General features: G+C 46.0%; 1 protein-coding gene across 3 annotated transcripts in view; it reads right to left on the bottom strand.

The window, feature by feature from the left end:
• PHIP (pleckstrin homology domain interacting protein) overlaps window positions 1-22815 on the bottom strand; it is a 603903-nt gene that overhangs the window by 14998 nt on the left and 566090 nt on the right. For all 3 annotated transcript variants that reach the window (XM_033937022.1, XM_033937020.1, XM_033937021.1), the window contains exons 37-38: window positions 21892-22157; window positions 9385-9546 (exon numbers count right to left, since the gene is read on the bottom strand). In XM_033937022.1, coding sequence (XP_033792913.1) covers window positions 9385-9546; window positions 21892-22157 — 428 coding nt within the window. The remainder of the gene's footprint in view (window positions 1-9384; window positions 9547-21891; window positions 22158-22815) is intronic.

Here is a 22815-nt window from a genome sequence, read left to right as displayed (position 1 = left end):
ATTCTGGTATAATCTGCGGCCAAACTTGTCTATGGTACGGCCCTCCCTGCCTGGAGGGACCGCAGCGTAAAGCTTAGATGGATGAGCTTTCTTTAAAGAAGATTCCACAACCAAAGACAGGTGGGACAATTGAGATTTCTCGAAGCCTTTGCAAGGTACTGTGTGATACCTGGATTCCAGCTTAGATGGAATGGCTGTAATGGAATAAGGAGTTTCCATATTCCTTAAGAAAGTTTGCTTCAGTACTGGAGTCATAGGAAGTCTCAATGTCTCCTTTGGTGGATGAGGCAACTCCATGTCGGCCAAGTATTCAGGTGTATACTTGGAATCAGAGTGGAGATCCAGTTGAAGAGCTTTTCCCATGTCGAAGACGAACCTGGCAAAAGAGGTAGACTTCGAAGTCGAGGCACCTTCAGGAGAAAGAGTGCGAGACCGAGACACTACTGAATAGAAAGGAGAGGCCTCTCTGGAATACGGTGAAGGCCCCGGAGTTCGAGGAACAGATTGAGTCAAGGCAGGAGGGGAAGACTCCCTCAGAGGCGGTCTCGGTGGAGGAGTCTTCGACCTCGATGGACTTCAGGGAGAAGCAGCTGGTGTATTAGCTTTGCGAGACTTATGTTTGGGTTTAGAAGAAGTCTCAGTAGCCTTGGATAAACGAGGCATAAAAGACTCAGTATCCAGAGAAGGAGAAGGTTTCTGTTGCAAAGATGTCTCCTGAGGAAGCTTGGAAGCAAGGTGCCTAGAATGCCTTTAGCAATGCTTCGGTCGAGGTGGAGGAGACTGTGTCCGAGGAGTAGGGGAAGAGTCGCTGGATGAAAACCGGCGAGACTGCCAAGGCTTGCCTCGAGGTGCTGTCACAGAGGTTTCAGACTGCTGCTCAGGCTGGCTCGTAGGAAGTAGGTTTGAGGATGGTAGGAGTTGAGCCATGACCGAGGAAATCTGCGTGGTCAGAAAGCACAGTTACTTACCGTAACAGGTGTTATCCAGGGACAGCAGGCAGATATTCTTGACTGATGGGTGACGGCACCGACGGAGCCCCGGTACGGACAATTTTAGAGTGATTGCACTCTAAGAACTTGGAAAGTTCTGGCATGCCACACCGCGCACGCGCGAGTGCCTTCCCGCCCGACAGAGGCGCGCGGTCCCCAGTTAAGATAAGCCAGCTAAGAAGCCAACCCGGGGAGGTGGGAGGGACGCAAGAATATCTGCCTGCTGTCCCTGGATAACACCTGTTACGGTAAGTAACTGTGCTTTATCCCAGGACAAGCAGGCAGCTATTCTTGACTGATGGGTGACCTCCAAGCTAACAAAAAGAGGGATGGAGGGAAGGTTGGCCATTATGAAAACAAATTTTGCAAAACAGATTGGCCGAAGTGTCCATCCCGTCTGGAGAAAGCATCCAGACAATAATGAGATGTAAAAGTATGAACTGAGGACCAAGTAGCAGCCTTGCAGATTTCCTCAATAGGAGTGGAACGGAGGAAAGCTACAGATGCTGCCATAGCTCGGACTTTATGGGCCGTGACAGAACCTTCCAGTGTCAGTCCGGTCTGAGCATAACAAAATGAAATGCACGCTGCCAGCCAATTAGACAACGTACGTTTAGAAACAGGACGTCCCAATTTATTCGGATCAAAGGACAGAAAGAGTTGGGGAACTGATCTGTGGGGTTTCGTACGCTCTAGATAGTAAGCTAGAGCCCTCTTACAATCCAAAGTATGTAGAGCTTGTTCCCCAGAATGAGAATGAGGTTTTGGAAAGAAAACAGGCAAAACAATGGATTGGTTGAGATGGAATTCAGAGACAACCTTAGGGAGAAACTTTGGATGCGTACGCAGAACCACCTTGTCATGGTGAAAGACCGTAAAAGGTGGATCTGCAACCAGTGCATGAAGCTCACTGACCCTCCTGGCAGAGGTAAGAGCAATAAGAAAAAGTACCTTCCAAGTGAGAAACTTGAAAGAAGCGGTAGCCAAAGGTTCAAATGGAGGCTTCATCAAGGCGGAAAGAACCACATTGAGATCCCAGATAACAGGAGGGGCTTTAAGAGGTGGTTTCACATTAAAAAGACCCCGCATGAACCTGGACACCAGGGGATGAGCTGATAGAAGTTTTCCATGGATCGGCTCATGAAAAGCAGCAATGGCACTGAGGTGGACTCTGATGGAAGAAGACTTAAGGCCAGAGTCAGACAAAGATAGCAAATAATCCAATAACGTCTCCACTGCCAGGGAAGTTGGATCAAGATGATGAAGAAGACACCAAGAAGAAAATCTCGTCCACTTCTGATGGTAACATTGCAGAGTGGCTGGCTTCCTGGAGGCATCTAGAATGGAACGAACGGGCTGAGACAAAAGCGTATCATGAGAAGTCAGCCCGAGAGATACCAAGCCGTCAGGTGCAGAGACTGGAGGTTGGGATGTAGAAGGGTCTCCTGATGCTGTGTAAGCAGAGAAGGATACAGTGGAAGAAGAAAAGGTTCCCTGGAACTGAGTTGAAGTAGAAGGGAGAACCAATGTTGTCTGGGCCACCTCGGAGCAATCAGAATCATGGTGGCTCGTTCCCTCTTGAGCTTGAATAAGGTTCTCAACATGAGAGGCAGAGGAGGGAAAGCGTACAGGAACAGATTTGACCAATCGAGGAGAAATGCATCCGCTGCCAGACGGTGAGGAGAGTAGAGTCTGGAGCAGAATAGGGGCAGCTGGTGATTGTGAGGAGCTGCAAAGAGGTCTATCTGAGGAGTGCCCCATTGAGCGAAGATAGACTGTAGAGTTACAGGATCGAGTGTCCACTCGTGAGGTTGGAGAATTCTGCTGAGCTTGTCCGCTAAGGAATTCTGTTCTCCCTGAATGTAGATAGCTTTCAGGAAGAGATGGTGATCTATGGCCCAAGTCCAGATCTTCTGTGCTTCCTGGCACAAGAGGCGAGAGCCTGTCCCCCCTTGCTTGTTGATGTAGTACATGGCCACTTGATTGTCCGTGCACAGCAGAAGGACCTGAGGAAAGAGAAGATGTTGGAAGGCCTTGAGGGCATAAAACATCGCTCTGAGTTCCAGGAAATTGATGTGATGTTTCTTTTCCTGGGCTGTCCAAAGACCTTGAGTCTGGAACTCGTTCAAATGAGCTCCCCATGCATAAGGAGAGGCGTCGGTGGTGATGACTAGTTGATGAGGAGGCTGATGGAACAGAAGACCTCTGGATAGATTTGAGGATACCAACCACCATTGTAGAGATTGACGAAGAGATGATGTCACAGAGATGTGTCGTGAGCAAGGATCCGTCGCTTGGGACCACTGAGTAGCAAGGGTCCATTGAGGAGTTCGCAGGTGAAGACGTACGAGGGGTGCGACATGAACTGTGGATGCCATGTGACCCAAGAGTATCATCATTTGTTTGGCAGAGATGGAATGTTGTGGAAGTACCTGCTGACATAGAGACTGAAGAGTCTGAAGACGGTTGGATGGTAGAAATGCTCTCATGAGGAGTGTGTCCAATATTGCTCCAATGAATTGGAGTCTTTGAGTGGGAATGAGATGAGACTTGGGTAGATTGATCTCGAATCCTAATATTTGAAGAAACTGGATGGTTTGGTTGGTGGCCAGGAGAACTGCTGGAGCGGATGTGGCCTTGATTAACCAGTCGTCCAGGTAAGGAAATACCTGAAGGTGGTGAGAGCGCAGAAAAGCAGCTACCACGATGAGACATTTGGTGAACACCCTTGGAGAGGAAGCAAGACCGAAGGGCAGCACCTTGTACTGGTAATGACACTGATTGATCATGAAACGGAGATACTGTCTGGAGGTTACATTGATTGGAATGTGAGTGTATGCTTCTTTGAGATCGAGAGAGCATAGCCAGTCGTCTTGGTTGAGAAGAGGATAAAGAATGGCTAAGGAAAGCATCTTGAATTTTTCCTTTACCAGATGTTTGTTGAGATCGCGAAGATCTAGAATTGGTCTGAGATCTCCTGTTTTTTTGGGGACTAGAAAATAACGGGAGTAGAATCCCTGACCCTTTTGATCTAGAGGCACTTCTTCTATAGCGTTTAGAAGAAGGAGGGATTGAACTTCCTGAATGAGGAGGGCAGATTGAGGACTGTTCAAAGCAGACTCTTTTGGCAGGTTTTGGGATGGAAGAGTCTGAAAGTTGAGAGAGTAGCCGTGGCGGATGATGTTGAGGACCCATTGGTCCGAAGTGATAACTTCCCACCGGCTGAGGAATAGAGAGAGACGACCTCCTATAGGTTGAGGCAGGAGAGCAGATATAGGAGTACTGGCTATACTTTGGAGAAGTAAGTCAAAAGGGTTGTGTCTTCTGCTGTGGAATTGGCTTAACAGGCTGCTGTTGCTGTTGTTGCCTGGGAGGCTGACGCTGTTGCTGCCGTTGACGCCTGGGTTGCTGAGCAGTTGTTGGCAATGGCCGAGCTGTGAAACGGCGTTGATAGGCTGACTGTTGTCTAAAAGGCCTTGTTGGGGGAGGCTTTTTCTTATTTTTAAGAAGGGTATCCCAACGTGTTTCATGAGCCGACAGCTTTTGAGTAGTCGAATCCATGGATTCTCCGAAAAGCTCATCCCCTAGGCATGGGGTGTTGGCTAACCGATCTTGATGATTAACATCAAGTTCAGATACCCGAAGCCAGGCCAGGCGACGCATTGCCACAGACATTGCTGTCGCTCTGGATGTAAGTTCAAAGGTGTCATAAATGGATCTAACCATGAACTTACGCAACTGAAACAGAGAAGACAAGCAATGGTGGAAAGATTGTTGTTTCCGTTGAGGAAGGTATTTTTCAAAGGAAGCCATGGTGGTAAGGAGATGTTTCAAATAGAAAGAAAAATGAAAGCCATAATTTCCAGCTCTATTTGCCAACATTGCATTTTGGTAGAGCCTCTTACCAAATTTATCCATGGCTTTGCCCTCTCTGCCAGGAGGAACAGAAGCATATACACTGGCTCCCGCAGATTTTTTAAGGGTGGATTCGACAAGTAAAGATTCATGAGGAAGTTGTGGTTTGTCGAACCCAGGAATGGGAATTACTTTGTACAGAGAGTCTAACTTACGTGGGGCCCCTGGAACCGTTAAGGGAGTCTCTAAATTCTTGTAAAAAGTCTCCCTCAAGATGTCGTGAAGAGGGAGCTTCAAATATTCCTTTGGAGGTTGGTCAAAGTTTAGGGCGTCCAGAAAAGCTTTAGACTTTTTGGACTCAGCCTCCAAAGGAATAGACAGAGAATCACACATATCTTTCAGGAAACTGGAGAAAGATGAAGTGTCATGCTTAGAGGACGGGTCATGTACAGCAGACTCCTCCTCATCTGAGGAACATTCTCCTTCAGAGAGAAAAGGCTCTTCTGAATCTCCCCACAGATCAGGATCCCTGACATGGGGAGAACGATCTCGAGACTCAGGGGTAGTTGGGTCTGCATGCCGGGTCTTGCGCACCGACTTACCCGATCTCATTGACATCGACCCAGGCGATGTAATCGGTTGTACCGGAGCCGAAGTTTGCACCGATTGATGCTGAGCTCTCGGCTCCGGCGCAAGGACTGGCATCGATGTCGATGAGGTGGAGTGAATCGGTACCGAGGGAGTGGATACCGACAATATAGGTTGCTCCACTATCGGTACCGGCTCAGTGCGGACCGGCACCGGAAGGTTCGGTGCCAGGATCGATGGAAGGAGCTGTTGCAATTGCTGCTTGAGCTGTTCCTGGAGAATGGCCGTAATACGGTCATCAAGGATGGCACCGGTACCGCTTTTTTCTTCTGCGGTACCTGCGGTGCCGCTCGACGCCCCGGAGATGAGGAGCCCGATGTCGAGGGACTCACCTCAATAGGGGCGGAGCGCTTCCGCTGGCGCCTCACAGTCGGCAGGATTGGACTCACTGCACTCGAGACCGGAGGACGTTCCAGCGGGGAAGGCTTCTTAGCCGGCTTACCTGCATGTTGGGACGCCGGTGAGGAATCTCGCGGCGTCGAAGAAGAGGGTGCCGACTGAACCGGTGCCGAAGTTGGAGTCGATGGAACGGGATCGGACATCTCGGCACCGAAAAGTAATCGCTGTTGTATTTGGCGATTTTTTAATGTTCTCTTTTTCAGTGTGGCACAGCGGGTGCAGGTGGAGGCCTGATGCTCAGGACCCAAACACTGTAAGCACCAGTTGTGTGGGTCCGTGAGAGATATGGGCCGAGCACACCGCTGGCACTTTTTAAAACCTGGCTGAGGGGGCATAAACGTGAACACCGCTTCAGCCAAATCGAAGGCCGAGGCTTCGATGGTGGCAGAGGGCCCCGCAGGGGAAAAGCCAAATTGAATGAAAAAACAAAAGATTTGTTTTTTTTTGAAAATAATGAAAGAAAAAGAAAGAGGCAAAAGCCAAAAAGGTTTACGCGAGCGGGAAGGCAAGTTCAAAAAATTTTCAACAGCCGTTGAAAAAACGCGTCTTCTTAGCTCCGCGGAAACTAAGAAAATGGGGACCGCGCGCCTCTGTCGGGCGGGAAGGCACTCGCGCGTGCGCGGTGCGGCATGCCAGAACTTTCCAAATTCTTAGAGTGCAATCACTCTAAAATTGTCCGTACCGGGGCTCCGTCGGTGCCGTCACCCATCAGTCAAGAATAGCTGCCTGCTTGTCCTGGGATAATAGCTTTTAACATGTCCTCGAACATAGGGATCAGAACGAGACAAAGGGATCAGATATCGAAGGTGCAGCAGTGCGCTCCAAGGAGGGCGACCTCGAGGATGAGTATTCCCGATGCTTGGAGGCCCGCTTAGCTGGAGGTCTCGAAGAGGCTGGCAGGACCGTAGATACGGCCTGGGATGCCTGAGACTCTGGAGGCTTCTTAGTGGTACCTGAAGGAGAGACAGGAGACTTACCCATCGAGGAAGACTTCAGAGGGGCTGCCGTCGAGGCCTTCGAGACTGAGGATTTCGATGTCGAGGCCTTGGTGGAGGCAGAAGCTGGCTTCGAGGTCGAGGACTTAGATGTCAAGGCCGTCCCCGAAGCCGAGGTCGAGACCTTCTCAGACAGTTAGTCCATAGTGCCAAAAATTTGTAGAAGCTTGGAACGGCGTTGACGAAGGGCTTGAGGTTGAAGGGTAGCACAGCGCAGACAAGCGTCGGGGCAATGTTCAGGACTCAAACAAGCAATACAACGACTATGAGGATCGGTGATTGAAATGGTCTTGTTGCACTGGCTACACTTTTTGAACCTGGTAAGAGGCCGGGACATAGAAAAAACAAAGTCCGACATAGTGAACGAGGTGAGCGGCCAGGCCTAGGCCGAAAGGCCGCTGACTGGAGAAAAACCAAAAAATAATAAAAGTTTTTTTTAAAAAAAAATGAAAGAATCCGATAGGAAAACGCGAGCACAGCGACTTAAGATAAAAATAATAAAAAAGCCACGATGAGAGAAGGCAACGAAGACTGCAGAGGTGAAAAGAAGAGGTCTTCTTGGCCCCCACGGAAAATGTTGAACTGAGGTACCTCACAGGAGATGCGCGCCCTAACTTGGACGGAAAGGCATGCGCACTGCAGCACTCGGAAGCTCTTATGAAGATCTTCAAGCAAGTCTGCTTTCGAGGCTGTCCGTTGGTGATGTCACCCACTGTGAGAATATGCTGCCTGCTTGTCCTGGGATAACATCAGTTACACGCCCCTTAAAAAGTTCAGAGACTTGATTCAGTGTGTTAGCTGGTGGCATCCGGAAGCAGTTGGTTTGTCAGTAGGTTCTGGAGGTGACTCCAGTTCTTTGAGAAGCTGTTTAAAATGTTTAAGAACATGAGTTAGTTGCTTTTAAAGTGGTTATGATATTTAGATTGAGATGTTGAAGATAAACACTACTCCATTTTTCAACAGCGTTGATTTTCTCTTCCTCCTGAAGAAGCAAACATCAACAGAAGCATGTACAGTGTTGAGGATTTTTAAAGGATTGTAACTTTTATACAAGGATGAATTAACATTTGGTGCATGGATTTTATTGAGTGAATGGACTAAAAAAAATTTTGTGTGTGTGTGGTTTGAGTTTTTCAAAAGTTTTTCTGGGATATCACTGGGAGCATAATTAGCGTGTTGAAGATGTAGAGTATTGTAAGCAGCAGACCAAGTGAAATTCAGCCAGAAAGATAAGTACAGCATCTTACTTTTTTCATCTATTATATCATCATTGTTATGGATAACCCTCTAAGACAGTGTTCTTCAACTGTTGGTCCATGGACCAGTACTTGTCTGCAGAAATTTCCTGCCGGTACACAGAGCCGGCAAGGGGCATCTGGCCCCGGCAGTGCTCTTCAGCCACCAGTCCACGGTGCAATCGATGCAGCGTTGTCTTCGGGCAGGCTCCTTCTTCCTCCGTGCTGCAGCTTACAAAGCCGTGGGCAGAGGCTCCTACGTGCGTCCTGACCTGAACCGGAAGCCTTCTCTCCAACATCGTGTAGTCAGAGGGAAGGCTTCCAGATGACGTGCGAGGAGCCACTGCCCATGGCTTTGTGTATTGCAGCACTGAGGAAGAGGGAGCCGGCCCGAAGATAACACCGGGGGGGGACAGGCCAGAAGGCAAGGCACAGCATGGAGAGAGGGAGACAACAATGGTAGGGGGGAATTAATTTATTTTTTAATATAGTGATTGATTTACATCTACTGTCTGTTCAGGAAGAAATGCTTTTCCTCTGGGGTTGTATTGCATACAGAGTCTTGCACCTTAGGGTTTGTTTGTATATATTAGTTTTTGGTCCCGTATTTGCATGGTGTTATCTGTGTTCTGGTAGGAATGAACATTGAGAAGCATACAGTGTGCTTTGTGTAGTTTAATTTTGTGGTTACCCATTATGTGTTGTTAATAAGATTATATTGTGTGTGTGTATATGAAAAATGAATGGAAAAAATGGTGTTACAATTAATACTATTATGGGGGCGGGGTCTGGGGTAGAGATTGGGTGGGGTCTAGTCCACGACTTAGCCCAGTGTTCTTCAACTGCTGGTCTGTGGACCAGTGCTGATCCACAAAATAATTATTTTATTTCCGCCGGTCCATAGGTGTCAAATGGTTGAAGAACACTGCTCTAAGATAATTCATTTTTGAAGTCAGTAGCGAAGTAATAATATAAATTAGGTAGGAAGGAGGGTGCTATGATGTCATAAGGTCTGGGCTGGTGGCACCTGCTGCTTTTACATTTAAAGCCCGTTGGCTTTTTCACTGAGCACTGTCATTTGTTACATTACAGTGTGAGTTGATAATTTGATCCTCTGTTTTTAGAAAGTATTAGTAAAAAAGGGCCATAGTACCTTATACTACTCAGAGTAGTCCAACATAGCATTACTGTTTCACTAATAAGACATATTGTGGTTCTTAAATATCAACAAAATATTCATATAAGAAGCATAGTAAACATTACCCTGCTGATTGTTGATGGAAGTCTTCATCTTACGTTTGACTTGTTTATCCTTTTCCAGATTTTCATTTGAGAAGTTTGTCCTAGTGTTATAACTGATGCTGGACTGGCTAAGATTCGTCAGTATATTCTGGCTCTTGGAATGTTTGCTGTAATTCTCTAGTACTGCAACAATAATTTAACAAAACATCCTGAACATCTTACATGGAAAAATGATAATTTTTGTTCTTATATTTTATACTCACCAGGAAGGTTCTCGTACTAACAGAATTTATTTTCTGGGTGCTTTAAAAATGTTGCTTGTGTGTATACTTTTCTTAAATTAGCCTATTATTACCATCTGAAATATATCCTAAACATCACACATTACTATTTTTGCAACTTTCATTCCTTAGCAAAAGGTTCCAAAACATATATTAAAATAAAAGATTAGGTTCTTACCTGGATAATAATCTTCTTTCTAGTTCAGGCAATGGTATTATCTAGACTTGATTACTGCAATGTCCTGTATCTCGGAATAACTAAGACAAGATGCAGGGCATTGCAAGTTGTGCAGAATGCAGCAGCAAGACTGATAATAGGTGTATCTAAATACGATCACATCTCCAACAATTGTACTGGTTGCCTGTTGCTTTTAGATCTCAATATGATTTGCCATCAACTCTTGTATGGAACCATACCTGAATTGTTTAAAAGTAAGATGTCAAACTATTTACCATCTAGGTCTCTGCGTTCTGAGAATTTAGTGTTATTAAAAACAAATGCTAATCCAAAATATTCTGAGACCAGTAAAATGGCCTTTTGCTGTGTGGGGGTCAAATTGTGGAACTCACTTGTCGGTCAATTATGAAAATGTTATGACAAGGGTAATTTCAGAAAACGATTAAAAATGCAGTTATTTGTTAATGTATTTTTCTAGGAACTGATCTTTGGGACTGTTCTTTTGATAGGCACTTTATGTGATTTTCTGATGATTATATGTTAATGTTTGGTTTTATTTTTCTTACTGAATTATGTATGTAACGATATGTAAACCGTTTAGGTTTAAACGGTATATAAATTTTTTAAATAAAAAAAACACAGGAATCTGTACGTTAGATGATCAACCCATGCTCACAAACTGCTTACTTACAGAAAGGTGTCAATCACATCTTTAAGCTTCTGTTCTGTCACCAATGGTATATAGTGCCCTCCTCAGTTACTAGAGTCATTTCATAAATAATGCATAGGTTGACAACATTGAGGAGTGGATGATGCAATTGCAGTAAATTTTGTTTCATTTTCATTTCAGTGCTTGAAGCAGCAGGGCGTGTGCTTAGGAGCTCTGTAGTGTACATAGTGTGGCTGTGACAAGTGTTGGAAATGGAGGTTGCAGGGGTCTCGGGTACTGTGTCTGTTGACAATCAGAGGTCATACATTAACATTGAAACTCTACATGGCAAAAACCAGACAGAAATTCAAAGTGCGTTACGTGAAGTTTGTGGTGAGTTAACAGTGGACCGTAGTACAGTTTCTCGGTGGGCAACTCGTTTTCGGAGTGGTTGTGTGAGCATAGATGATGATGCAAGACCAGGAAGGCCAAAATCAACAACTGATGAACGATGTGTGAAACTTGTGGCTGATGCTCTTGAACAAGATCATCGTGCGACATGCGAGGAACTTTCTGAAACCACAGATTCCACCGACATCAGTATATCAAATTCTGACAAATGATTTAAAAAAAAGAAAAATTTCTGCTTGATGGGTCTCTCACTTCTTGACTACTGAACAGCAGCAGAGACGCCTGGACAATGCAACTGTGCTGAAACAAAGATTCAACACTGAAGGTCAGGCATTCTTGAATCACATTGTTTCAATTGATGAAACGTGGGTCAGATACTTTGAACTGGAGCTGAAATCACAGTCATCCGATAGCAAATTCTGCTGCCGCCGCCGCTCAACATTAAAAAAAACGGCTTGGAGATTTCAGGCCTTAGCCCGTAGCGAACTCATGCTCCGGGACTCTAAAGTGTGTGTGCCGGCTTCCCTTTTCTTCGCTCCGAAGAAACCGGAAGTTATGTCTGGGGGAGGAGGGGGGGGGAAGAGAAGGGAAGCCGGCACATACACGACAGAGCCCTGGAGCATGAGTTTGCTACGGGCTAAGGCGGGAAAATTACAATTTGCTATTCTTGCTGCCGGGTCGTGCCTACTTTCTGTTTCCGTGAAGGTAGGACCCAGCAGCACTTCTCTACAACATCGCTCCTTAGTTTTTATCAAGTAGTGCAGCGAGAAGCCATCGGCTGTGGTTACCACAGCCAGTACTTTACTGGCGCAGGCAGTAGCAGAAGGAGGACGATGGTGGCCTTATGTAATCAATGAGGCGAGCCCAGCGGTGGCACTGCAGTGCCTGCGGGAGGCGTGCGAGAGTGTGGCAGCCGCCCTGGAGCCACTGCACTTCAGCAAACTGGACTTTGGCAAGACCGGTGTGCTCAATCGCTTCTACAACGCAGGTGCACGGGAAACGCGAGAGGGGGGTAAAAGTGGCCAGAGTGAGAAGGTATCAGGTGCCGTGGAGTTGTTGGGGGTGTATATAGGGTTTTTTTATTACTTATAACCAGCTGAGTTTCAAAATAAACGTGTGAGCAGAGTGGCTGTACTGCTATAAATAATTTGTTTAAAAAGTGCATTAACAAATTGCCCCCTTGTTAGTACTAGTGCTCTGCTGTTTTCTTGGTAGTTATTTCAGCTGGGGGGGTTTTGTTTTTGGCAGCTCAGAAGAGCCAAACTGAGCAGTCTTTTACCTCTCCTTTACTGTCGCTACAGAATTTACTTTTTCTTCATTGTCGTTTTCAGAGCCCCCCACTCCCTTTTACCTGCTCCTCCTTTTCACAGCTGGGCCTTCCTCCCACAAAAGGACAAACGGTGAGTGAGAGAAGTGTCACTACCACATTGTCCTGTCCAGAAGGCTGAGCCAATCTTCCATGTCTGCTTTCAAAGGCTGCTCAGAAAAATCTAAAGTTGGAAAAACTGAACTGAAGTTTTCCCCATCAAGTTTCAAGTTTCTTAGGATTTGATATACCGCTTATCAAGGTTATCTAAGCGGTTTTACAATCAGGTACTCAAGCATTTTCCCTATCTGTCCCGGTGGGCTCACAATCTATCTAACGTACCTGGGGCTATGGAGGACTGAGTGACTTGCCCAGGGTCACAAGGAGCAGCGCGGCGTTTGAACCCACAACCCCAGGGTGCTGAGGCTGTAGATCCAACCACTGCGCCACACACTCCATGAATTTGATTATTCTTGATCAGAAAATAATTTGTTTTAAAAATTTGAAAGCCCTTCCTGGGGTCACTGATTACAAAGTCACTGATTACAAAGCTCCATCTTTCTTAAAATTTGCTATTATTTTTGATTAAAGAAGCAATTTTCTTGGTATTATAGCTATAACTGTTTAGATTGCTGCGGCTGCCAATGCTGCTGGAAGGAGGTTTGTCGGTCATCTCACGGTGGAGTTCGCATGGAAGGGAGAGATAGGAGGGTCAGCGGGGGGGAGAAGTGGGCTGCCCTGGTTGCTCCAAGGCCTAGCATCATTAACTTCTTCGGGAAGTGTTTACAATTCGCTGCTGTTGCCAGCTTCAGGCCTTCCTCTCTGCCGGGTCCTGCCTAATTCCTGTTTCCATGAAGGTAGAATCCAACAGAGAAGGCCCGAAGCCGGCAACAGCAGCGAATTGTGAATACACAAAACCCAACCTCAGTTGCTCTAGTTTGGGCCACTCATTCTTCACGACAATGCTCGCCCGCACATAGGGAATGTCATCAGTGAAAAATTATGCGAATACGGCTACAGTCCAGACATGAGTCCACCAGACTTTGACCTTTTTCCAAAGTTGAAACAACCTATGCATGGGCATTGTTTTGCATCTTTGGAAGAGCTTTCTTCCGCCGTTACCCGAGCCATTCGGCAACTGAACAAAACGGTGTCTTGGATGGAATAATGAAGCTTCCCAGACATTGGGACTCGGTCACTGAAAAGCAGGAAGACTATATTGAAGGATTGTAAAGAAATACTTGAAAAATAATAAACATGTAAATAAAAAAATATAGGGCTCCTTTTACAAAGGTGCGCTAGCGTTTTTAGTGTACGCACCAGTTTAGCGCAAGCTAGCCAAAAGACTACCACCTGCTCAAGAGGAGGCGGTAGCGGCTAACGCGCACAGCATTTTAGAGTGCGCTATTCCGCGTGTTAAGGCCATAACGCACCTTTGTAAAAGGAGCCCATATTGTGCATTATTTATGAAATGACCCTATATAGTGCCCTCATTAGTTAGAACCAAAGAAATTGATCTCCACTGTAACCGAAGAGAAGGGCATGGGGAACTTCCTCGTGTACATTTCTATTCTGCTCTGTAACCATGAAAAGTAACAATAATTAACATAAACTTGCAACATAGGTGTATCAATGATCTAATCTGCTGTGTGCAACTAGAACTAACAAATACAGAGCCCTAAAGCTCAACAAACTCATTATTTCATAGGTAATCCAATTGACAGGAGGAGAACTCCAGTTCTGGACTATACAGGTGTCTGAGGCAGAAAGAAGGCGAATGGCAAGACTCACAGGGCGGGCCATACAGACTCCTGTGTATATTAACAGAAAAATGATCATACAGGTAAGAACCTAATCTTTCATTCTGTTACATAAACATAGGAGTCTGTACATTAGGTGATGTACCAAAGCAGTGTCAGATGTCAAGGATGGGACAGATGAGCCTGCCCACAAAACCGAGGACCCAAAAGCAGCATCCTCTCAAGCTGCCATGTCCACTCTGTATAGCCTTGTAAAGGTATGTAGAGTAGACCAAGTAGCTGCTCTACAGATCTCCACAGATGTAATCACAAAAGACTTGGCCTATGAAGATGCCACACTTCTGGTCAAATGAGTCTTCAGAACATTGGTCGACCAAGATGCCTCCTCCGGAGAGCAGATTCCCTAAGCCAAGTGACCGAGACACTGAGCTCCCCAGCCGAGGAGACTGGTGTCCGTGAGAAGCATGGTCCACTGAGGCTGATCCAGACTCACTTCTTGCACCAGATTGGAAGAATGGAGGCACTGACGGAGACTGCAACAAACCAACCCACGAAGAGGAATGGGAGAGTCCAGGTCGTGCAACTGAGGCAACCACCGCTTCAGCAGAGCATACTAAAGCGGGCACATGTGAGCTTGGAACCATGGAGAAAATCCTGCACCATCAGAAGGCAAATCTGCGACTGCAACTTGACCACTCGGACCTCCGGCAGGAAGACCTTCCCCAAGCTGGTGTCGAAGAGAACCCCTAAGTACTCCAGGCGCTGAGACAAAGCCAATTGGCTCTTGGACAGGTTGATTACCCATCCCAGTCTTTTCTCCATTCGGCTGCCCAGGCGGAAACAGGAAATTTTCACTGAGGGTAGGCCGCAGTGGAGAGAAGATGCAAGGAGTGGTGGCAGGAGTGGATCGCTATATCACTACCGCCACTAGCAACATGTAACGTCGGGGAGATGGACTTGGGGGAGTTTGCGGACTGGAGAAGGAGAGAACATAAGAACATAAGAATTGCTAGTACTGGGTCAGACCAGTGGTCCATCATGCCCAGCAGTCTGCTCACGTGGTGGCCCTCTGGTCAAAGATCAGCACCCTAACTGAGACTAGCCCTACCAGCGCACGTTCTTGTTAAGCAGGAACTTGTCTAACTTTGTCTTGAATCCTTGGAGGGTGTTTTCCCCTATAACAGCCTCTGGAAGAGCGTTCCAGCTTTCTACCACTCTCTGGGTGAAGAAAAATTTCCTTACGTTTGTACGGAATCTATCCCCTTTCATCTTTAGAGAGTGCCCTCTCGTTCTTCCTACCTTGGAGAGGGTGAAAAACCTGTCCTTATCTAAGTCTATCCCCTTCAGTACCCTGAATGTTTTGATCATGTCCCCTCTCAATCTCCTCTGTTCGAGGGAGAAGAGGCCCAGTTTCTCTAATCTTTCGCTGTACGACAGCTCCTCCAGCCCCTTAACCATCTTAGTCGCTCTTCTCTGGACCCTTTCGAGTAGTACCGTGTCCTTCTTCATGTATGGCTGGACGCAGTACTCCAGGTGAGGGCGCACCATGGCCCGGTATAGCGGCATGATAACCTTCTCTGATCTGTTTGTGATCCCCTTCTTTATCATTCCTAGCATTCTGTTTGCTCTTTTTGCCGCCGCCGCACATTGCGTGGACGGTTTCATCGACTTGTTGATCAGAGCTCCCAAGTCCCTTTCCTGGGAGGTCTCTCCAAGTATCGCCCCAGACATCCTGTATTCGTGCATGAGATTTTTGTTACCAACATGCATCACTTTACACTTATCCACGTTGAATCTCATCTGCCATGTCGATGCCCATTCCTCGAGCCTGATTATGTCACGTTGCAGATCTTTGCAATCCCCCTGCGTCTTTAATACTCTGAATAACTTCAAGTTCAAGTTTAAAGTTTATTAGGTTTTTATATACCGCCTATCAAGATTATCTAAGCGGTTTTACAATCAGATACTCAAGTATTTTTCCCTACCTGTCCCGGTACACTACAATCTATCTAGCGTACCTGAGGCTATGGAGGACTGAGTGACTTGCTATTTTAAGCCCTGAAAGCCCCCCCCCCTTAAACCTTATCTGGTGGTCTAGCAGGTTTTCAGGCAGGAGCGATCTTCCCACGCAATTTGTTAATGCACTTTTTAAACGAATTATTTATAGCAGTACAGCCACTCTGCTCACACGTTTATTTTGAAACTCAGCTGGTTATAAGTAATAAAAAAAACCTAAATACACCCCCAACAACTCCACGGCACCTGATACCTTCTCACTCTGGCCACTTCTACCCCCCCCCCTCGCGTTTCCCGTGCACCTGCATTGTAGAAGCGATTGAGCACGCCGGTCTTGCCAAAGTCCAGTTTGCTGAAGTGCAGTGGCTCCAGGGCGGCTGTCACACTCTCGCATGCAGAGAGGTCTAGTTGTATGAGCAGGATTTTCTTGCCTGTACAGAGGTATTGTCTGGCAGTGTTCATTAGTGTTCCTAGTAGGGTCTCCGTGCTGTAGTTGGCTCTGAAGCCAGACTGTGTAGGGTGGAGTAAGTTGTGATTATCTAGGTATGAGGTTAAAGTTTTGGCTACGAGGCCTTCCATCAGTTTGGATTGAGGCTATGGGTCTGTAGTTGGATGGTTGGTCCGTTGCTCTTTTGGGGTCTTTTAATATTGGAGTTATGATGATTTCGTTGAGTTCTTGTGGGAAATGACCCTCTAGTAGTAAATAATGTATCCATTGTAGAAGCAGGGAGCAGAATAATGTACAGTGGTACCTTGGATTACGAGCATAATCCGTTCCAGGAGCATGCTCGTAATCCAAAATGCTCGTTTATCAAAGTGAGTTTCCCCATAGGAAATAATGGAAACTCGCTTTGATACGTTCCCACCCCCCGAAGCGCTGCTCTATCCCCCCCCCCCCCGAGAACTAGAATTGCTCAAGGCCTGCGAGTTCACGTTCTCTCCAGATGCTCAAGGCCCAGCAAGAAGAGGAGGCCGATCTTCGGGCACCAGCACCAACGCACAGGATATGCCGGTGCCCAGATGACAGTAAGAAGTGGTGGGGAGGTACCCAATCGCGGCGGAGGGGTGCCGGATCGCAGGGGGGGGGAGGGTGCCGGATAGCGGGGGGAGGGTGCTGGATCGCGGGGTGCGCCGCTCGCAAATCGAGGCATGCTCGGTTTCCGAGGTGCCGATTTTGCAAATGTTTTAATCGTCTTGCAAAACACTTGCAAACCGGTGCACTCATAAACCGAGGTACCACTGTACTTGAGGTTTTCAGTAGGTATGGGAGGCAATGGTTAAGGTCGCAGGCTGCATGGCTATATTTATTATATAGATTGTTGAACACTGACCATTGTATGGGTGAGAAATGGGACCAGGTTCTATCTGCTGCGACTGGTTCTTTTTCTGTAGGGGGAAATGATGTCTCTATGTGTGTGGGGGTTCCAATGAATGAGGCTCTGATGTTTGCGATCTTGTTTTTGAAGTATGTGGCTAAGAGGGTAGCTGAAGGAGGGGAAGGGGGGAGTTGCTGTTGGCTATATAGGGTGTGGTGTTTGTGGGAACTTTTAGTAGCTGGAATAGCTTTTTTGTGTCTTGGGGTCCTTCTCCTATTTGTTTTGAGTAGTATGTCTTTCTTTTTTCTTTCAGTTTTTGTTTGTATTTTCGGTTTGTTACTATCCATGCTGTTTTTGTGGATTCTTGGCTGCTTTTTCTCCATTTTCTTTCTAGTTGTCTGCATTGTCTTTTGAGTTGGAGTAGTTCGCTGTCGAACCACCTGTCTCATTTTCTGTGGATTTTAGTTTTGGGTTTTTCTGGGGCTAGTTCGTTCAGGGTTGCAGTACTTAGATGGTTCCATTTTGAGATGACGTCTTTGGGTGTGTAGTATTGGATTATGGTGTCTGTTTTTGTCCAGGATGTGGTGGGATCTATATGTTTGCGTGAGTTGTATGTGGTTTGTTGAGTAGTTGGAATGTTTTTGTTACTGGTCCAATTGATTTTGAAGGAGTAAGTGTAGTGATCAGACCAAAGGGAACGGTTCCATTTTCCATTTGGATTTCTGGTTGTGTGGTCTGTTGGGACATGTAGGCTTCGATGTCTAGTTGGTGTCCTTTTTCGTGTGTGGTTTGAGGATCTAAGGTTTTATATGTTAAGGCCTCGAGATATGCTAGTAAGGTTTCTACATTTTTGCAGGATTGGTTTTCGAGGTGGAGGTTGAGGTCTCCTAGAAGGAGGTTGTAGGTTGTCATTAGAGTTTCGATAAATAAATTCTTCAAATATTGGTTTAGCTGTGCTCCAGTTACTTGAGATTATGTAGCATAGTATGCATGTTAGTGTTCCTTTAAGTGATGTGCTTGAAAGTTGACAGGCTAGTAAATCCATGTATTGGTCGGTTGTTTTGTCTTGTATTTTTAGGTTTATGGTGTTTCTGGCTATGATGGCAATTCCTCCTCCTCTTTTATTTTCTCTGCAGACTAATGTTAATTTGTGGCTTTTTGGGCAAACTTCAATTATTCTGGGGTCCGTGTCAAGCCAAGTCTGTGTGAGAAAAAGGCAGTCTAGGTTATCTTCTTCTATCCAGTTTTTTATGCGTTCTGTTTTAGGGCCTATGGCTCTGATGTTCATATATGCACACTTGAGAGTGGTGTATTCTATTGGTTCGTTGTGAGTTGTTTTCGGGTATATGAGTGATCTTTGGTGGGGTTGTTTTTTGGTTTTGTAGGTTTTCTACTTGTTGATTTTGGGGAGGGTTGGTATGTGAAAGACTGATGGTTTGAGTTTCTGTCTATTGTGAGATGCCAGTTTGGTTGGGTAATTCCTTTGGAGTTTGCTATGATTGGTATTGGATATATATTGTTTGCAGTTGCTTTCCAGTCAGTTAGGAGCAGGAGTATCAGAAGGATTGCTTATGTATAATTTGGAGATGTGGTTCTCACAGTGGTACTAAGTGTACCTAACATTGTACCTAACATATCTAGTTCGGTATGGGTTTGAGGAGTTAATCAATTCTAATACATTAATCAATTCTAATATTGAGTTTCTAATCTAATATTTTTTCTTCTAATGGTAATAGTTTCCAATCTATTATAAATCTGTCATCTAGTGGTTAATTAATTCTAATACATTAATCAATTCTAATATATTGGGTTTCTAATCTAGTATTATTCTGTCTAATCTAATATTATTCTGTCTTCTAATGGTAATAGTTTCCAATCTGCTATAAGTCTGTTATCTAGTGGTAATAGTTTGCATTAGTCAGACTTTTAAATTCGGCAAACATTAGCTTTAAACTGTGCACTGTTGATGTTATTGAATTTAAAGAAGCCCCCGCTGGTTCAGGGGAGGGGCGGATCGACTCCCACATCCTGCAGTAACTGAGCAAACTGTTTCGCTAAAAAGGAATCCTTCTCAAAAGGCTCTTCCGGTCCCAGCCATGGCACACTTGGGGTGGGGGGGTGGGGAGATAGACCACAAAGCCGTGACAGGCCGGCTTTGCTCTTCTAAATCCCCACTCGAATGCGATGAAACCCACTAACCCCAGCCATCTGTTGAAACGAATCTTCCAAGCGCACGGCAGAGCCGGGCGTCCAGACGGCCGCCCAATCACAGCACCGGGGCTGCCTGGAGGCAGAAACGAGGACCCAAACGGGCAGCAAAGTACTCATCTCAATTTTGGCTATTTCCTGTTCCACTAAGGACCAGTCATCAGACTCACGGTCAAGGAAATGCTCAGCCCACTGAAAACAAGCCCGAGCTACCAGTCCACCACACATCGCCACCTGGACCGCTAGGGCAGTGACATCAAAATTCTGCTTAAGAAGAGACTCCAGCCTATGCTTCTTCGAGCCCCTCAAAGCTGAGCTGACCTCAACCAGCACTGTAGGTAGTTTTGCAATGGCCGAAACCACCGCATCCACAACCGGCAACTTCAAGGTATCCATATCTCCCTCTGGGATGGGATACAGGTAAGCCATAGAGTACACAAAATGAAAGGGCAACTCTGGTGCCTTCCACTGCGCAAGCACAATATCCCGAATATCTTGATGCATAGGAAAAGTGCAGGAGGCTGAGCGGACCCCTGAAGGAGGGGGTCCATGACACACGGGGGTTCCTTTACATCTTCCTCAAAGCGCAACACTGAAGAAACATAGTAGATTATGGCAGATAAAGACCTGAATGGTCCATCTAGTCTGCCCAACCTGATTCAATCTAAAAAACCTTCAGAATAAGTTCTTGGCGGAACTGAAAAACCTCCACCAGCGCTCCACTAGCAGCATCCATCCCACTGAGAGGATCCTGGAGGTCCGCCGAGGGGTCCAGGTCCTTATCAAGTGAAAACTGCTCCTCATACAAAAAATCATTGTCCCAAGAGACCCTCGGCCGCTTGTATGAAAGAGGAGGAGACGGGGATGAAACCGGTGCTAAGGGGGGCCAAACCGGAGTGGATGCGGACGGACCCCCCAACCCCCCCCCCCCCGAGGTGGATGCCAGGATCCCCAGCAACCTGAAGATAAGCCTTGCACAAGGCTAAAACAAAATCAGGGGAAACCCCCACTGAAAAAGCAGTGGACCTAGAAGAAATCTGCCCCTGTCTCTCTAATACAGGGGGAAGATCACCTAAGGCTGCAGACAAAATGGAGGTGCTTCCCGCCAAAATCGGAGCAAAGCCCTCCGAGAAAAATGTCCCCGAGACCCGTAGTGGCTGAGAAGCCTGAACCACCCCAGCCGCTAAAGCAGGAGTCCCCAGCAGCATTGGCGGAAAGGGAAACCTTATTTCCCTGACTGTCGACGGCTAGGGAAATCCCTGTGTGGGAGGCAAGGGAAGCCCAGGCTTCCCCGCTGTCAGCTGCTGGTGTGTGAGGCACTCGCGAAGGGAATCCCTGGACGCCGGCACAAGAAGCCGACGAGGATTCCTCTTTGCAGGGGCTGGCACACCGCAAGCACAGGCAGGCCGCATTGACCTTGCATCTGGAGTACAATGAGCAATTTTTCCCTTCAAAAGTGCTCATTGCGCAATATGCAACCTAGCTAAAAGTGCCAGTTAATAAAAAATCAATTACAAACAATTGAAGGCTCTCTTCAGACCGGCACTGCCTCAGGATTTTTTTTTCTGTCAGAACAGACTCTACTAGCTCTCTAAGCTGTTATCAGTGGCAAGGCTTACATTTGAGGAACCTCTACAAAATTTGTAGGAGGTGGAGGAAATGGGAGGGGGGACTCAACTCATGACCTGTCCAGTGTAATACTCCCCAGGTCGGACAGACCCCCGAAAGTGTCCCCCCCAAGCTCATTCCGGCACCAGATGGGGACAAGGTGGCCACTAAACAACTTCCAATAGGCTTACACTAACCAAGGGAAGACTGGCAACAGCTTACCATACCTGCTGAGACTGAGAACAGACTGGTTATATTAGGGGGAAGCACAGCTACTTAAATTACAGCCAAAAGGTTTTGTCTCCGTCTTCACCTGCTGGTCATGGTGAGCTATTACCATCAGTGAACTGTACCGGTTTGGAGAGGCGCTAAAGAAAACATTGAGCTTAGTGTTTGGCTAGGTCTGTTGAGCAACGTCAATTAATCCATACATTGTTAATGTGTTATATGGGGATCTGTGAACCTTGTTTTCCTGCATGGGTTTCCAGTTACTACAGAAACCGATGCAATGGACATGTTGGCTCACATGCCCCACAATGAAGTTTGCTAATATTAGAGCCACAGTTCAACTGTCATTTGAGAATCACTGTGGGGCTGGCAGGTACCGATCAGATAACCTTGTCCTGTGCTGATTTTATTGGGCAAGCAAGTCTGAACATTACCTACTAGTATTAATTATTTCTATAGCACTACCAGACGCACGCAGCGCTGCACAGCGTCTCCATTCTGGTTAGGTGCCTGGAAATAATTTACACTACTTGTTTGTTGCACTTAAAAGATCACATTTTGACTTACCTGATCTTCCTAATAATGCAGAAGTATTGGGTTTTGAAGTTACTGGCTTTACTCCTAAAGAAGTAGATGGCTGCTCATCAACTCTCAGATCTAGTTGACGCCTATTGCTTCTGGTGCAAACCACAGTGGCTAGATCTGCTGCTTTACCATTTATCTGAATAACAGAGTGTTTCTGTGCCAAAGAACGTGCAGATGTCGTAACCAGAGAAGAGGTAAGTGTTTCAGTCTTTGGCAGAAATTTGATTAACTTTTTCTTCCTTTCTGGGCTGTAGATTAAAAACAATGTCTGTAATTTGATGATATTACTACAAACAACTCAACTGAAATACATACAATAAATGCTAGTTTTTGTCTAGATTAATGGTTTACAGACCTAGCCAGCTTAGGTTTCAGATCTTTTGTTAAATTGTATCCTAATACACTTTTTGTGTATTATGATTTCAATTTATGTACAGTGCCTTGTAAAAGTAATTTGTGTATTGTACATTTTCAACAACTTGCTTTCCAAAAACACAATTTAAAATGTAAAAAGTACAAATTTAATTCTTTATCTACTCAAAATGTTTGACATCTTGTGTGAAAGAAATATTAAAAAATAATTAATAAGGAAACATTACTACTACTAATCATTTCTATAGTGTTACTAGACATTAGTACTGCCCGATTCAGGGAAAAAAATTTCGATTCGATTTAGCCTACTGAATTGGTTTTTCGATTCGATTTTCCTGCCCAATTGGGTGTTTTTTTCAAACATCCTGGTGGGTTTATTTTATAGCCTCTTCACCCCCTTTGCCTTCTCCTAACCACACTGACGCTGTGGTGTAAACAAAATAAACAAACAAAAAAGACTTTTCCTCTCTTAAATCCTAGCTCACGCTTGCGGTCTAACACCAGCTCTGGCAGGATACACGTTTCAAATCTGAC

The sequence above is a fragment of the Geotrypetes seraphini genome, chromosome 3, assembly GCF_902459505.1.
Source record: "Geotrypetes seraphini chromosome 3, aGeoSer1.1, whole genome shotgun sequence".
NCBI classification, from domain to species: Eukaryota; Metazoa; Chordata; class Amphibia; order Gymnophiona; family Dermophiidae; genus Geotrypetes; species Geotrypetes seraphini.
The sequence above is the reverse complement of the archived record's forward strand: the minus strand, read 5'-3'. Positions and strand labels throughout refer to the sequence as shown.